General features: G+C 43.4%; 1 protein-coding gene across 1 annotated transcript; it reads right to left on the bottom strand.

Moving 5' to 3' along the window:
- Positions 1 to 252: 252 nt before the first annotated feature.
- On the bottom strand, positions 253 to 14,371 carry prrx1b (paired related homeobox 1b). The gene is made up of 4 exons (XM_068589898.1): positions 13,969 to 14,371; positions 7,498 to 7,673; positions 5,055 to 5,236; positions 253 to 448 (listed from the first exon to the last, which is right to left on the bottom strand). The coding sequence occupies exons 1-4, from the start codon at positions 14,213 to 14,215 to the stop codon at positions 316 to 318; spliced, it is 738 nt and encodes a 245-aa protein (XP_068445999.1). The 5' UTR covers positions 14,216 to 14,371; the 3' UTR covers positions 253 to 315.
- Positions 14,372 to 17,310: the final 2,939 nt, after the last annotated feature.

Below are 17,310 nucleotides of genomic sequence, written 5' to 3' on the forward strand. Positions count from 1 at the left end.
ATATGCGACTATAGCATCCAGTCTAGCTGTCTTTTTGTACAAATGAGAGTTTGTTGATGCTCGGAAGAATAAAAAAAAAAAAAAAAAAAAATGAAAAAAGGCGGTTTAAGGGAAATCCTGCCATCAACTCGGTGTCCAACAACTTGCATATAGGTGTAAGTGTCGCCATCGAGGCTGCTCCAAAAGGGGACGGGAGGCCTCATGATCCAGGGTATGTAAGGTGATGCTCCACCCAGAGACGGTGTCCGTCCGCGGGGCTCCAGCGGCAGGGAGGTTCCCCTCCCCTCCTGCGCCAGTCCCAAGCCGCTCCTCCTCTCAGTTCACCGTGGGCACCTGGTTCAAGCTGTACTCCTTGGCTTTGAGCCGCAGGTTGGCGATGCTGTTGGCCATGTTCATGCCCTGGGACGTGTTGGTGTTGGAGCAGGTGGGCGGGTACGGCGCCATGGCGCTGAGAGACAAGAGGAGGAAGGGGGGGGTGGGGGGGAAAGGTTACATCACCTGTGGCTGACAGCGAGCTGAAGCTCAGCATGAGCCGCAGCTGTGGAAATATGAAAAGGAACAAAAACAGGTATCACTGATCACGTAATGCGATTCAGACAAAAGCTGACGTTAAAACCCCACAACCCCCCCCCCCCCCCCACCCGACCCCCCAAATAAATCACCGAAAGGAAGTCAAACCAGCGTTCCTGCACATTTTTACCCAACCATCACATTTCTCAGAACATGTGAGATGTGTTGATCTGCTATCGTTTGAGGTGTGCCGCCTTTCTGCGTAAAACTTCACACAGTATCTGATTTGATTTGGAAATTAAATATTCAGCCTTTTACTTTAAGGATTAACCGGAAAACTATTTAAAAGAAGACATCTGCTTTATCGTGTTTCCCCCAACTGTCAACATGAACACTTTTTCCTCCTTCCACACAACATTTAAAGAGGGACAGATCATAAAGAGTAGTTTCTGTTTTGTTGTTAGACTTGAATGAACATGATTTGACTTTGTCCAGGATTATTCCTTCCATGGAGAGAGCTTTCAAAGTTTATATTTCCAATCTTTAACAATGTTCCTCATTAAGTCCATCACTTGGAACATGTCACAGTTTGAATATTGAAGCCTGATGTTGCTTGTTTAATAATGTCCAAAAAATAGCAGAATAGCAGATATTGATAATTAGCTTTGGGAAAATGTCCAATTTGAAGAGGTATTTATTTTTAAGGTAAGGAATATAGAATTAGTATATGCTTGTCTAATGTGGGCCTTTTTTTGTTACTTAGTACTGAAGGTGTTTCCTCGTCTCCTTAGGACTGAGGACAGATCCCTCATTCTAGCTTTTTTTACACAACAGTTGCTCTCTGGCTTGATTTATTTCCTTTTTCTTTCTTTTTTTTTTTAAACTAAAAATGTTGTAAATTTGCGCAGCTTTTGTTTTCAGTTTAAGAGACTAAAAATGTGCTTTATGTTAGTGATGATCGTTTCTGTTTTGGGGTTATTTTAGTTTGTCTTTAGCGATACATGCAATATTATTTGTAATCATCCTGAGGCACATACACCTGCAGACATTATTTGCAGGAGCTGGCTCACAATTATCTGCACAAAGAATTTATGAAAAAAAATAAAAATAATAATACACTTTAATTTGTGATTGTATTATTTCCAACTGTGTTTAAATCATTGTTTATACTGTACGGTTATTATATGATTATTCATCTGAGAGAGCAGAGGGATTTAAAACATCACATTACCTCAGAACGATTACATGACTTTAACTAAAATAAAAGCAGATAGCAATTATCTATCTAAAGAGCGTTTAGAGAAGCAGTATCTATTGATTTCACTGTTTAGAAAGAGATTGTTGCAAAGAGGAAAGGATTTTCTTTTGGGGTGATTTTTGAAATTGTGTTGAAATGCGCAAAAACACTGTAATAATCCTTTTTTTTTTTTTTTTTACACACACAAACAAACACTGTTTTTGAAGTAAAATTGTCAAAATTGACCAAAAAAACATTTAAAGGGCGCATTCAAATTCAAGAAATAGATTCAGAAAATAACTTAGAAAACAATAAATGTATGTGAAAAAGGGCAGTATTCTTCTTTAGAGGAGAATACGGCGAGTTTCCTTTAAACAGAAAAGAACTGAATGTAGTAAAGTGGCAGCGTACTTGTTCTCTGAGGGCAGCATTTTCTGTGGCACTCGCACTGGCCCCCCCTCCGGCATCGGATACCAGCTTTAGGATAATATACAGGGAAGTGTTAGCACCACATTAGCGTGTTCCACATAGCATTATTCCTGCTTCACAAAAGACTTCCCCCGCTGCTCTGCGTCCGGCCAAAAAGCTCTCAGAGAGTTTGAGCCGCGGCCGCAGGGTTTGACATTTTACACCCGAGTTTCATAACGGAGGATTACTGTAAATCATGACCAATGTAACCAGAGTCACAAAAAATGTTGCCCAGTAGAGCTCTGTCTCTCGGTGTAGCGTTCATTATCTGGTGTAGTGTAGCAGACGGAGGTCACAGGGGTCAACAGTGGATTTAATACGGTTTGTTTTCACATTATCACCTCGTCAGGAGGGTCACAGGATCTGGTCCCGCCCTGCTCATGCTGACAGAGGGGAGCGATGGGACTGAGGGCGAGGAAAAGGGTGTTTTTATTCAACACAATTAGTTTGGAGTAAGATATGTGCAAGACAGGACTGTGATATATTCAGTGCAGGAAAATGGCTGCAGGAAGGACGAGGCAAAAGGCCACAGCAGAGTGAAGGGACAGAGAAGGAAAAGAGTGTTTTAGGAAAACTTTGGCTCAATTTTCACAGCAAAATGTAATGTCAAAAAGAGAATGCGCTGAACTCTAGCTGAAGGTAAATAATGTATTCCTATAACATCTCGCATAGCACAGAAATAACACACATGGGTTATGACACAAAATTGTCATTTCATGATAAAATAATGCTTTTAAACCATCCTCATCAGGATTTGCTGACAAAGCAGGAACTTGCAACGTACATAGAAGTCTGTGTCTTATATATTAAAGGCACTGTAATACTTAGATAATGTACTTTACATTAGAGTAAACATTAGATATTTTCATTACTTGAGAGTTTAACTAATCATTTAAATTGTAAGCCAACGCTGTAATGCTACAATGCTAGAAAGCATGCACCAGAACATTCACATTTTAAGACAATTATTGTTATTTTGTGTTTGGCATGTTGTTGTTGTAAAAGCAACCACACAATACTGCAATATCACAGCGGGAGAATACAAGTAACACTTGGCTTGTGGCGCTCAAAGAGACAAAAATACATTTAAAATACTCAGCAGCGATGTCTCGCCCCTTAAATCATGACCTGGTTACTCAAGAGGATCCACACAGCTTGTTGTGAGCAGTTTCACAGGAACGATGAATATTAGATTGAAAAATAGCACTACAGGGAAGAGGAAAATAGTTTTCATTTTGGAGTGAACTGTCCCTTTAAGTAAAATGGCTACAGGGAACCAGCTGTTTCTCACAGTATGTGCATGTACACTTAACTTACATTTACTGAATACATTCAGGGAAATGTGACGCTGATTTTGAAATCAACATGAATAAAAATGTTCACCGCCGACACTTTTCATTCGTTTTTCTTGAAATATTTGCTCATGAATAACAGAAACAATTCTGCTGCCACAAATACCAACGACAATACCAAACGTGGATTCATACGCTGCTTAAAAAATACATGCCAACACATGCGCCTGTTTGTTTGATGGAAACTCCTGTGACCAGCTGCTTTCAGGAAATGACAGAGCCTCTTTTAAAAGAAGGAAACTACTGTTTCTATAGATTCATATCTTCAGGAGGAGCCAGTGGGTTCACAGCCAGGACGCCAGGGCAGCGTTGAGAAACGGACTAACACGTTGGAGGCTGAACATGGGATTTGATGAGCGTAAGGATAACATATAGAGCATAACCAGACCCATGCCATAACTTTTTATATCCCGCGTATAAATAAAGGTTGAATGAATAAAACAACACACATTAAAGGGTCCGGTGACCTGCAGCTCTGCAGTTTGAGTCCAGGTGGATCAGAAGAGATGAGGACGGTCAGAGGAGCTATGAGAAGCATGTGCAGGTAGAAGAGAAGGAGGAAATGAAACAATAACAGGGAGCAGTGCCAGGGTCCGGGTGTGTGTGTGTGTGTGTGTGTGTGTGTGTGTGTGTGTGTGTGTGACGGTGGTGTTAACATGTGGTTATTGTGGTATCAGCTGTGCTTATTCATCTGGAGAAACGTGTGTGATTGGTGTTCTGCAGCAGGGAGCAGAGGACCAGTAAGTACAGTACTGAAGTACAGTTTGTGGTACTGCAGTAGTACTTAACTTGTGTATTTTGAAATTTGAGGGAGCGTTCTACGTTCTACTCCACTTCGAGATTTCAGATCCAACACGAGATAACTCACATAATTTATGTTATTACATATCGCTTTTGGTCTGTCCTACTTTTCTGCTCTTCACACTTTTCTCCTTCCCTTCCTTTCTTCTTTCTATCCTTAGTTTATTTCCTCCTTCCTATCTTAAGCCACTCTCTTCTCTCTGTGTTTCCCTTCATGTGTATTTTTTTTTCTCTTCCTGTTACGCTGTCTTCTTTAACAGAAGTAAAAGCGCTGATGGGATTTTCACTCAAGCGAAACTAAAGTTCTTCACCATTTCCTGCTTTGAAGATTTTACAAACAAATTAAGAAAGAAGGCTTTCGTTGCTAAATCTAAGACCTTTAAACACATCATGAAGCCCTTATTTGCAAATGAAGAGACCTTTTACTGCTGAAACTTTTCCATTTGGGCTTTCTGAAGGCCCGACTCTCTTGGCTGTGCGTCTACTCGAGTAGTTTGAGCTCTTCTTCGCTCTGTGCTGCAGATGAGCTGCCGGAGCCGTCAGTGCAGAAGCAGAAGGAGCGCAGAGTGGAGAACAGGGTGTGTCGCCGTGACGTGAATGTGAGGTGATGGGGTGCGTGGTGTGAGGCGAGAGAGCGAGAGAGAGAGAGAGAGAGAGAGAGAGAGAGAGAGCAGAGAGGGCTCTACCTGTAGGGGGCGGCGCTGCCCCAGGACAGGTAGTCGTTTGGGCGCGGCGCCGGGCGCGGGACGATGGGCTGCTCCACCGCCGTCACGTCGCCCGAGTACGACTTGAGGAGCGAGGCGTTTTTGCTGGCCAGCATGGCGCGCTCGTTCCTGCGGAATTTAGCTCTCCGGTTCTGAAACCAAACCTGGAATCAAAGAAGACAACGGCATGAAGCGAGTCAAACGACACTTCCCTTGTTGTCTTATCATTGCATTTTCCTCCACGGATGCTACCAGCATCACAAACTCTTGACAGAAGCACAGATCCAAGGAGGCCACGTCATTTGAACTTTAAAGGGCAAACCAATGTGATCCTGAACAACCTAAATTCAAGTGCAACATGTTGCTCTGCGCCTCGGCCTCCTCTAACATTGTGTGACAACATCTTCTCAACTCAAAGCTCCAACGTTTAGCTTTTCCTTGTGCGCTCTCTACCACATCTTATGGTCTTCATTGGAGGGTTAAACAACATGAGACGGTTCTCGCGTGTGCTGACTGTGTTTCTCAGCGCCAGGAGGAATCAAACAAGAGGAACAGAGGCCATGAAAGTCCAAATGCTAAATTAAATAAACCAGAAGTGGTTTTTTTTTCCTGTGTAATTCTCTGGCTCTAAACTCTTTTCTCAGTTACAAACTTTATATTCTCACATATGCATCCCCCCCCCCCCCTTCCTCTGCCTTACGTCCACACGCATCCTTCATCTCCAATTCACCATCCACCCCTCATCCCCCCGCCTCCTGCCCTTTCTTCAGAACGTACCCCCGCCCTTTACCAAACACATGATGATGTGACTCGGGGGTTGCTAGTGTTGTTCCTCGCTGTGAAATCAAATCCATTATTAGATGCCGTGGGCGCTCGCAGGGGCTCTGTGTCTGCTGACGCACGGCCTCAGGAATGAGCCCAAAGTCTCTTTTATCAAAGCCGTGCTGCATCGCTCTCTGCTACACATTATTCACAGATGTGCCGCTTCGCTCCCTCCAACATCACCATTTCCTCTCTCCCGCTCTCTCGCTCTGCCCACTGAACAAATACTCACTTTGTGTCTCCAAAGACACCAAAAAAAAAGCCTGATAGTTCCATATTATTGCAAGTGTGCATTTATCTTATAGTTGCACGCTACTTATCTTGAGCTGCTCGTGACAAATGTGCTTTCATTTCTAAACTAATGCAGTGCAACCAGGAGAGTAATTCCTCACTTATCAGGTCATAGTTGTGTTCCTCTGACTTTTACAGTTGCCATTAGAGTGACTCATCAAAATCACTAAAAACAGCATCCTCTTTTTATAATCAAGATGAAAGAACATCTGATTGCACACATGCACAGCCGTAATTTCACAGCTTCATGAGTATTTGTGGATTTTTGTTGATCTCGTTTTTTTAATAAAATAGGTTGTTGCAGCAACATATCTCAGCCTTACTCGTCTTTCACTGGAACGAAAGGCTGTTTTCAGTTGCCTTCATGCATCGATGCCATTATTATACTCTTTCGTTAACTGTAGAACTGCACGTAAAGACAGAAAGTATAGCGGTGACTTTTCTCAGTGGAATCCGTGTTCTCTGTCGTGTCAATGACGGCATTCGGGAGAGTGATCGCCCTCATTTGGCCAAATACTGCTTCATATAGCTCCTGTTCTTCTGCAGCCCGCATGTGTTGCACATTTTATCACTGATCTGTAAACCGCTGAGGAAATTAAACAACCATTACATCCACTTTTCTGATCACATCCAGTTCCCTCGGGGAGTTTACAAGCTGCTCAAAGGCTCAGCGGTCATTTTAGAGATTGCGTGAGAACGATAGAGGATGTTTGTGACATGGTGACGAGTTCTTATCAGTTCCTTTAAAACCCCATAATGGAGAGCCTAAACAGATTAATGGACCATGAAAACTGCTCGCCACGAAGGAGGCCTAATAACTGAATCTATTAGGCTGAGAGGCAACAGATGGCGTGAAGATGCCCTCCAGTGTTTTGTCAAACTTATTTTCAATAACAAGTTGGTTCTGCTGCTCTCTGTTCATCATACAAACAAAGCTGTCCATTAATCGTTTTTTAAACCCTGGTACGAGTCATGAGGACTCAACGGACTCAACAGGTCCCCACTGGGATTCAGCTAGTTTCTGTGTGTTCATAGGAACCTGATTATTTGTGAATCCCTCCGGTCAAAGTGGTTTTAAAGGGGAATGACTAAGGGCCTCCTTCTGTCCTTTGAGACTGTGCATTTGAGATCTGGTGTGTTTTACGACCGCTGTCTTCTTTGATCAAAGGTTAAACCGGCCTGATAAATCACTGCTGCTTAAGGAGAACCTCCAGACTTCAAGGCATCAGGCTTTTATTTTGTAAGGGCGTGTCCAAAATAGATGTCCCTGACTGACTCTCGAGGTCACATGAGATTAACAGGCTTTCGTTACCTGGACTCTAGCCTCGGTGAGGTTGACCCGGCGGGCCAGGTCCTCCCTGACGAAGGCGTCGGGGTAGTGTGTCCTCTCAAACACTCTCTCCAGAGCCTGCAGCTGGCTGCTGTTGAAGGTGGTCCTGTTCCTGCGCTGCTTCCTCTTCTTCTTCTCCTCCGTGTTCATCTGTTCGTCTGCGGGGAGAGAAGAAGAGGGCGGTGTAGCCTCGATAAGACTCGATGGGAACACGGCTGTCCCATCGGTGCACGATGCCCGAGGAGATGCAAGAAGAATATAATAATAATATTTTTTTTAAAAAGCCCCGTGTCAGACCATGTTCCATTTTAATAATAAAAACAGCTCCCTGCATTCAGACAACTGCTGCTCAAGGCCGTTCAGAGTATGAAGCATCAACGCAGGCGCGCTATGCTGTGTGTTACTCGTGGGCTCTTTAAATTAGCATTAAACTACTGCCGACACATTAATATATCAATAACTCTGAAATGTAGACTCTTGGATGTAGAATTAGTATTGCATGCATATAGGAACTTTTGTCCGATGTGCTTTTGTCTAATTGTATTTCCCGTGCATGCACACTTCGGGTTCAGGCGCGAGCTGCTCTCCACCTGCAGCCTCGACCGAGTCCTTTCACTTGGACAGCTGAGTTCAGCTAATACTTTTGTTTACCAGGACATGTTAACATCACTGCGTTACTGTTTCTACTTAAGTGAAAGGTCTGAATTCTGAACACTGTTGTCTGTTAATCTGATACCATGGCAGCACCCTCATTTAGCATCTCTCTCTCTCTCTCTCTCTCTCTCTCTCTCTCTCTCTCTCTCTCTCTCTCTCTCTCTCTCTCTCTCTCTCTCTCTCTCTCTCTCTCTATCTCTCTCTCTCTCCTTTTCTCTCTCCCCCTCTCTCTGCACTTCCTGTCTGCTTCTCAAATCTTAACATTATTAAAGTCAAATACGTCCGAAAAAAAAAATATATATATATAGATTTTTTTTTTAAAAGAAGAAATGCACACACACACACAAAAAACATTTAACCTGGATAACCCAATTAAATCAATACAAAACTGACCCATTATATTGGGTGCGGAGGCAGACATGTCAGGGACAGTCATCTCGAAACATGGCGAGAGAACACGGATGGCGTGTGAGGAAATTGGGTGACGTGATTATTTAAAAGATCCTTCAAAACAATTCCTGGATCTGCACCAAAAAACAGCAACTTGTTCCTGGATCCCAGAGCCAGACTAACCAACAAACAGACACACATCCAGGCAAACAAACAGGAGACATGTGTAATCCGCTCTGGACCCAGAGCACCTTCATGTGCGTGTGTGTGTGTGTGTGTGTGTGTGTGTGTGTGTGTGTGCGTACATGTTGGGCTTGAATGCTCCTGCCGGCTGGAGTCAGTGTCGGTTCCTTGTGGCCGCACAACAAGACCACAAATAACACTTTCACATCGAGAAAAAACCCAGGCCGCGATCATCCATGTTACTGCCTAATTATGCACTCAATACACACACACACACACACACACACACACACACACACACACACACACAGGTGGGAAGTTACTCTGTACATTCTTGCAGAACAGTTCAGGGCTTCATAAACTTTATTTAAGTATTTTAATGTTGATAAATCTCATATTTTCCACTGCATTATGTTTATCTAACAGTGTGAGCCAGGACGCACTTTGCAGTCAGTTTTCATTTCATTTTAAATAAAAAATGCCATTTTGTCCGCTAAAAATCTTGTATCACTAAAATATCAAATTTTCAGAATTAACACAGAGCATAAAATAGTATTGAAATGAAGTTCAATGTACATTTGCAAATGCCAATTTATTTATTTTTGTGGTCTGAAGATTTATTTTGTTCTTATTTTAGAGTTTGACCAAGGTGTTATTTCTTTGGATTAAGTGAACATGGTGAAGAACAAACATCAGCATCGAATAACATCAGTAGTTTGTTACAACCTGAAGTCTCAAAGTTTTTATGATCCTTTTACGATAAATGCCTGAACAAAATATTTTCATAAATTGGCTTTAACGGGATGCTAAAAGGGAAAGTTAATCATTTGCAGATGCTCGGTGTGAAGATTTTTGGCAATTTGCTGATAAAAAAAAAATAAAATCTCTGCAGCATTATTTTTTAGCTGATGCAAAATATGAATGCAATATTATAGAGAACCGCCTGCTCCTTGTTTACTGTTTTACTGCAGTGTACATTTTGAAGAGCGGTATTGATGTACTTTTACCTCAAAGATTTGAACCCTCGATCCATCACTCACGTGCAAGTCTTGTAGCTCCAAAATGTCGACTAGATGATCAAACGACTTTATACATTATCCAACGATGAAACTACGAGTTCAGTCTTTACCTTATAAACTTCTAGACGTGTTTGATTTGAAAGATGAAGAACTAGATGACAAGAAAATCTCCAAATTATAGAGGTGCAGGTTGTCCGTCAAAATCCCAAAATGGCAGATTTTTCTATTCACAACAATTGTACTTAATTCATATGTAAACTCTTAAATAACATTATTACGTTAAATTAAATGTAACTACATGCGTTGGCTTTATTTATCTCTTTTAAATTAACAGGAGCACCAAAACGTCCTCGGCTGGACTCGAACATGTTCAGTGCAACTTGTAAAGGACTGCTTTTACTTCTTCCACACACACACACACACACACACACACACACACACACACATACACACACACACACACACACACACACACACGCACACACACACACACACACACACACACACACACACACACGGCAGGCTCGGTCAGATGCTGCAGTGTGTCAACACTGGGCCTGTTTGCTTTGTTGTCTAATGACAGAACCCCTCCCCCCCTGCAGCTTCAGCCAATCAGGAGACAGATGTAAACTCTTACAGCTGCTGGTTGAAAAATGACAGAACAGACTATAAAGCAAAAAAACACTTGTGACCTCAAATATTAGTCTGTGTTTAACTACAGTTTGGTTGTTGAGCCGTTTGGAAGGGACGTCTCACATTGAAGGATTTTTACAGGCCACATTAAACGCGTTTGGTAATTCACCAGAAGAAAAAAAGAAAAAAAGGGAAGGATTTGAGACAAGAAGTTGTTTTTGAGAAAGATAAAACCATTCTTGTTTATTGATTAAATGAATTGAATCATCCTGTGACCTCTCCAGGGTCCAGAGTGTATTCATCTTTTACAGCTGATGTCAATGTTGGTAAAATGTTGCACAAAAAAAAAATGCGGATTTTTATTTCTGTAGACTGAGATGCGTTAGCGTTTTTTATCCGCCCATATGTTGTGAAGACGTTTTAAAAGCTGCTCCACAATCCCTTCGGCCTTTCAGCGGTTCTTAAAACTCTGTGGGCCGTTTAAGTTAAACTGACTTTTAGTGAGACGTCTATTGTTTCTCTGTTCCTTCCTTTTGTTTCAAAGTTCTTCTTTCTCCTCGCTTCTATTTGTTAGTGGAGATGTTGTTGTGGAGAGAGATGTCTTTTTGTTTGTGTGCTGGTTTGCTCTTTAAAAAAAAATCAATTCACATATTGAGACTCAAATATTAAAAATACAAATAAAGAAAAATAAACTTTTTTTCTTTCTAATCCTGTTAATCCTTCCGTGACCTTTCAGACTTTATCTTGACCTCTGAGGGGCCTGACCCCGGCAGTTAAACGTCAATAGATTAAAAACATTACAATACTAAATCATTGATAAAATGATTATGTTTTGACAGATAAGTGAAAGCCTTCAGCGTAGCATTTATTTTGTTTTATTTTATTTTATTTTTTCTGAGGTTGGGGGGGGAGGGGGTATTTCATCATCATCATCATCATTATAACAATGATTATTACCACTATTAAAATTGCTCTTTGAAAAAAAAACACGTGATTAAATCCGAAGAACTGGCCTAAAAATGACAAAATATGAAAATGTACCAGAAACTAGTCTGTGCTGCTCTGATCTCTACTTCACATACAGACGCGGTATTATTTAATCCAGTTGTGAATGTGTTTGTGGTTCGCGAGGAAACACTTCTCGCAGCTGATCGCTGATCTCTCCTCCGGCTCCGACACGTTGGATCAGTTGGCGCAGCACGTGCGGCTGCAGGAGGATCGCTGAGCAGTCGGACAGTAAAGTGCGGCTGTAAACGCTGATGGCAGCCGCACATGGCTAACCAGCGACCGCGCATAGTTTCCCCCTTAAAACACGCGCGCGCGCGCACACAGACACACGCGCACGCAGCCGTTTTACAGGCTCGAGGTTTTAGATTGAAACCGTGACGCACTTCATTAGCCCGCGTGATGACGTGACAAGCGGAGAAAAGTGCGACGACAAATTAAGGTGTGTCTGTCGGAAGAGTGAGATACAGAAAACAATGTGAAAAACTAAATAACATGTTAAAACGACATGAAGTTGGTTATTAAATATGATTGTGACTTGGCAAGTCAAAAATAATTTGCGGAAATTACTATTGTTAAAGCAATTGTAGAGCATTTAAATCACTAAAAACGTATTTTAAAGAAGGTTAATTGAAGGGGTTAATTAAATATTTGTGGTAAAATAATAGCCCTTATTTTTTACGAATTAATTATATTATATTATATTCTGTCCCAGCTGCTTTAACATAACACAAACATGAAAGATGAAATCCAAATATTTAAAAAGGGATCTGTGTTCATTTTATTAGTCTTGCAGAGCGGTTTGGTTTTGGAAAGCATTGAATCAAAGTGACATTTCAACTAAATCACATGAATCAAAGTTATTCCCGTCACCGTCCTCCTCCTCCTCCTCTTCATCCTGCAGTGTGGCCAACACGTGTGAGGAGACTGATCTCATCAGCAGCGTCAGTGAAAGTCAATCAGCTCATCCGCGAGGGGAGAGCTTGTTAAGTCCTAAAATAACAAAACACTTTTTCCCCATTTTACTTTAAAATGTTGTTTTATTTTCGATGTGAGTTTGTGGTCTATTTAGCTAATATCAATGGTAATTTGTGAAATTGATTAAAAATGCCCAAAAGTCATACTGTTGCTTTCACGTTCCTCACAATAAAATCGGGGGAAAAAGAATTTGCGTTATCGGCTCTATGTTTAGGCTCCAACACGTGTCAGTATTTCTTTCTGAATCTTGTGTAAATCTAAAAATGTTTCCTAAACCCGACTTGCTCACTTTAATGAGATGCTGTTATTTGATTCCTTAATTGTTGTCGCGAGGACACGCGTGGTAATTATGACAAATGATTTCGGCTCAGATATTCTGAGCGTTTGACAGGCCGAAAATAACCGGGAATTAACGACGTGACCCGACCACTTCCTCCCGCATATTTCTCACACGATTTTTAGCCTTTTAAAAAACTAACAATAACACTCATTAAAGCCCATAACGTTTCTGTCAGCCGCTGCAAATGGCCCTTTGAGCAGAGGAAGAGGAGGAAGAGGAGGAAGGAGGGAGCGTTTATTTACTCTCTCGATGGTGCGCCGGAGAGAGAGAGCGCGGCGGCTTTTTGTGGGCTTATCCCTGTTTTTTGTCAACTTCCACACATAAAAATAGAAAAAAAGAAAAAAAAAAGTTGGAAATAATAGCTCCGATTGTCAGGTTGGTGCACGAGCGGGTGCTCAGCGAGCAGTACCCGCCTCTTAGCTCATCAAACCCGGCTTAGATCGGCCACATGTTTACGCACACACGGAGGAATGTGTGGATTGAAAAAAAAACATTATTTAGTAATAAATGAATATTTATTTGTATCATTAAACGATCATACACGTTACGTAATCGACACGTGACTCGATCTAAATATATAGATATAGATATTTTGGATTAGTCTTTGAATTGTATTTATGTCGAGGTAAAAAAAAAAAAAAGATCAAAACGTGCTCGATCAAGAAACGTGGCCTCGTTTAGGTCACGAAAGAGATTTATTACCCCGGAGTCTGACTCGCAAGGTTCCTTCACTGACCATGTCCACCAACATCACCATACCTCACTGACATCAAAGTGTTAATGGTAAATTAATGGCCATTTTGAGGGGGAGGCCGTCAGGGATGATGCATTGCCAAAACTCACTAAAGGATTCCTTCCGTGCGCGCTGCATTCTGCAAGAGCTTCATTCATGCGCGCTGCACGCGAACACACGCCGGAAGGTAATGAAAACAAATGACTTTATTCTCAGCGAGATCTGCGTTTGTGTTTTGTTTTTTTCCCCGGGTATCGAGCCGCGGTTTTCCCCACCGAGGTTTTCCGCACACACACACACACACACACACACACACACACACACACACACACACACACACACACACACACACACACACACATACACACGCACGCACGCACACACCTACACACGCACGTACACGCACACACACACCGGTGGAAATGTAACATTTGGCTCGCACGATGTAAAAGTTGGGTTCGATCTCCTCCGCTCGGTCGCAGCCTGCGGGGCTCTCGCTCGGTCTGCTTTTCACTTACTCTCCTGCTGGGTCGTGTCGCTCCCGCTCGTCAGCCCCGGAGACTCCAGCATACTCCTCCCCGCCTCCCCGACGCTCTCGTCGGCCTGGGTGCCGACCATCTCCCCGGCCTCCTCCAGGTCCAACAGGTGGCTGACCGAGAAGTTCTTTTTGGCCTGCAGGTTGTCCAGGTTCGACGTGATCGGACTCTCCAGGCGGTTTGATAGCGAGGCTTGCCTGTCCATTACATGTGCGTAGCTAGAAGTCATGACGCAAGCGTGAAAGAAGAAACAAAAACGTATGAAAAAAAAGAGAGAAAAGAACCAAGAGAAAGAGAGGAAATCAACAAGCGAGCAGAAACAGATCCGCGCGTGCAGAGCGCACGAGCTCCAGAAACCAGAACCCGAGAGAGACTCGGTTCTTCCAAAGCGGAACGCGGATCTGTTCACATCCAGATCAGCCGCGCGAGGCTCGAACACACTTCAGCAACGTTTTCTCCTCGCCTGCTTTTTGGTTTCTTCTTTTCCCCCGATCAAACCCACAGACAATCCATCCAGCGGCGCGCGTCACCCGCGCAGAGGAAAAATATCAGCCTGTCCTGCTGCCCGAGAGAGAAAAGTCTCAAAGTCTCAAGCACGCGTTTCCCAGAAGTCCTCTGAGGAGACGGAGCTCTCTTCCCACTCTGGTTGAGTCACATCTGAGCAGGAAGAGCTGCTGCTGCTGATGATGAGGATGATGATGATGACGACCAGATGCGCGAAGCTCCGTGTGCGCAAAAACTTGCTCAGCGGCTGCAAGGCGCGGGGAGGCAGGACATTCCCGCCGCTCCTCCAGGCTACAGACCCTGTAGTCTCTCTCTCTCTCTCTCTCTCTCTCTCTCTCTCTCTCTCTCTCTCTCTCTCTCTCTCTCTCTCTCTCTCTCTCTCTCGTAATTACGTGGCAATGCCTTTATGTTGTGTCTGACGTTTCACAGGCCCTCACCACGAGCGGCCCCTCCTCCTCCTCCTCACCCCCCCTACAGGCAGAAACATCACCATCAGCACCATCAACACCCTGGTTTGGCCTGTTTTTGTTCCCCTGGCTGGCAAACCTCACTGCCTAATGAGTGTGTGTGTGTGTGTGTGTGTGTGTGTGTGTGTGTGTGTGAGGGGGGGGGGGGGGGGCACTGGTGTTATCACTGCTGGTGTGTTGATAAACTCCACTCCACTGTGGTCCAGCACCGATTAAAGCAACTATACAGCCCGTGCCGGTCAGCCTATCACAGGTCCGTCCTCATGAGGCTCAGCTGTCGGGGCGGCAGGGAGCACAAATATAAACACTGGATCCATGATTTCAAAAAGAAAAAAATGGAGTTGGGAAAAATAAATGGAAGCGAGCAGCAGTTTGGGGCCACCGTGGGGCCCCAACATGTGCAACAGGGAAATACATGCGTTACATGACTATGAGGTGAAAAGTGTCACGCGTCACGAACCCCCCGAGGTTTGTCACCAACCCTGTTGAGCGGTTCAGCCTCTTAGTTCTGGTTGTTGCCATAAAACAAGCTCATGTGCGCTGCCTGCAGCACCAGTGGAGGAAAGGAACTAAGTACATGCACTCAAGTAGCCTGCAGGTAAAGTTATTGTAATGGAACTTTAACTGCTTATGAAACTGTCTCAGATAATACTGATTCATCGAGCAATACTGATTCAAGCAAAAAAGATTGGCGATTTAGGTATTCCTAATGCTTTCCATCGGGGCCACTGCTGAAATCATGCAGGTACACCAAAGGGACACTGGGGCTCCGAAACACTACCGCTTTTGTCCACAGGGACCACCAAAATCAATGTAAGTTCCACGTCGTAGCTTTAAGTTCAATTTATTTGTATTTGATGGATGGATGATATTTTGTAACATCAGCAAAGACAGAAATAATGAAGACAAGAAACAGGGATGCTATTACAATCTTTAAAGAGATGTCCATTAGGTGGAGCGGGTTTGAATCCAAAGTGGTGGAAAGACACTTTCATAGCATGAAGTATTACAACACCGTAGACCACTGGTGTCAAACCCAAGGCCTGTGGGCCTGTTCGGCCCGCCATGTCATTTCATGTGGCCCGTGACAGCTTGAAAGGCATATGATGGCCCTAAAATGAAAGTGTATTCTGCTTTACGGTTTGCAGATACCATAGACTACATCTCCCACAATGCATTTTGATTTTGTGAGCAGGTGTGCTCTGGACCACATCTGTCACAAATGTTCTTAGCAGCGCACAATCAGTCGTTGGACCTGTTATGTCCTTCTCAACTGTGACAAAAAAGCTTTGAACAAAGTGAAAGTAATAATGTGCGTTTGATCTTTGTCTATATATATATATATATATATATATATATATATATATATATATATATATATATATATATTAAGTTAGCACCTTAATAGAGTAATGTGGGTTTCTTAACCTTTTATTAAATGGAGTTATGTTGTGATAAGAGATGTTATGCCGTTGTTTGTGCACAGGACTCAAACAGCCACACTCGGCTCTTATCGTCAAGCCACGTTGGCCGACTTGTGAGCTTAATCAGCCACTTAACTGCTCACAGGTGTGCGACTCTCAGGTGGTTTACAGAGGCTCAGCTCGGCCAATCAGAGCGGGAGGAGAGTCTGGACCGCCCACTCCATCAACTGGGCCCTGAGCTGATGCCCCCACGCCCCAATTTGAATCACAGCCCATCTCTTTTAATTTGAACAGAGCGGGAATTTTCATGCTCTCAGATCAGTTGAAGGAAGAAGAGACAGTTGCTCCATCCAAGGGCTCCTCAAGCAGTCCCAGGAACATTTGATGGGTTTACCTTTAAGGTGACATGTTTATTTATGTGTACTTGAAAAAGGCAAATCTGAGAGGGAACAGTCCCTGTTTGGTGAGCTTAATCACCAATAACTTGGTCACAGTCATAACCAAAAAAAAAACCGCCCAAACTCTTAGGACCCTCTGATTTCGGTGAAACATGGGTCGTGCTCGTACGTCATGTGATAACCTTTTCTCTGGATCTGCAACGTAACTGCAGCCGTCAGATTAACCTGCTGGAGTAAAAGTCTCTCAGTGTTTACTGAACTCGGGTTGGAGGGTGGTGGAGGTGAAGGGGTGAAGGAATGGAGGGAGCTGGGTGGTGGAGGTGATGGGGGGGGGAGGTCATGTGTTCAGATGGCAGGAGTCGACTCTGGGCTCCGAGCTGCCATAGACATCCCGTAGCTCGCAGCCCCCTGATCTGGGAAAAGAACACTTGACGCCATCAAAGGGACGCGGATTGAATCCAGATGTGCCTCTCTCGTTCTTTCCATGTATTTAATGAAGGCACAGGGATAGAGTAGACTTTTTCATCATTA

This window comes from Clinocottus analis, unplaced genomic scaffold (assembly GCF_023055335.1).
Source record: "Clinocottus analis isolate CAN_PGR_092001 unplaced genomic scaffold, fCliAna1.0.p SCAF_23, whole genome shotgun sequence".
Taxonomy (NCBI): domain Eukaryota; kingdom Metazoa; phylum Chordata; class Actinopteri; order Perciformes; family Cottidae; genus Clinocottus; species Clinocottus analis.

Excerpts from the sequence above, each read along its gene's own strand:
- prrx1b (XM_068589898.1), bottom strand. The coding sequence starts at position 14,215 with ATGACTTCTAGCTACGCACATGTAATGGACAGGCAAGCCTCGCTATCA. Across the intron at positions 7,674-13,968 it reads CGACACGACCCAGCAGGAGA|ACGAACAGATGAACACGGAG; the intron begins GTAAGTGAAAAG and ends CTCTCCCCGCAG. Across the intron at positions 5,237-7,497 it reads TCACCGAGGCTAGAGTCCAG|GTTTGGTTTCAGAACCGGAG; the intron begins GTAACGAAAGCC and ends CTTTGATTCCAG.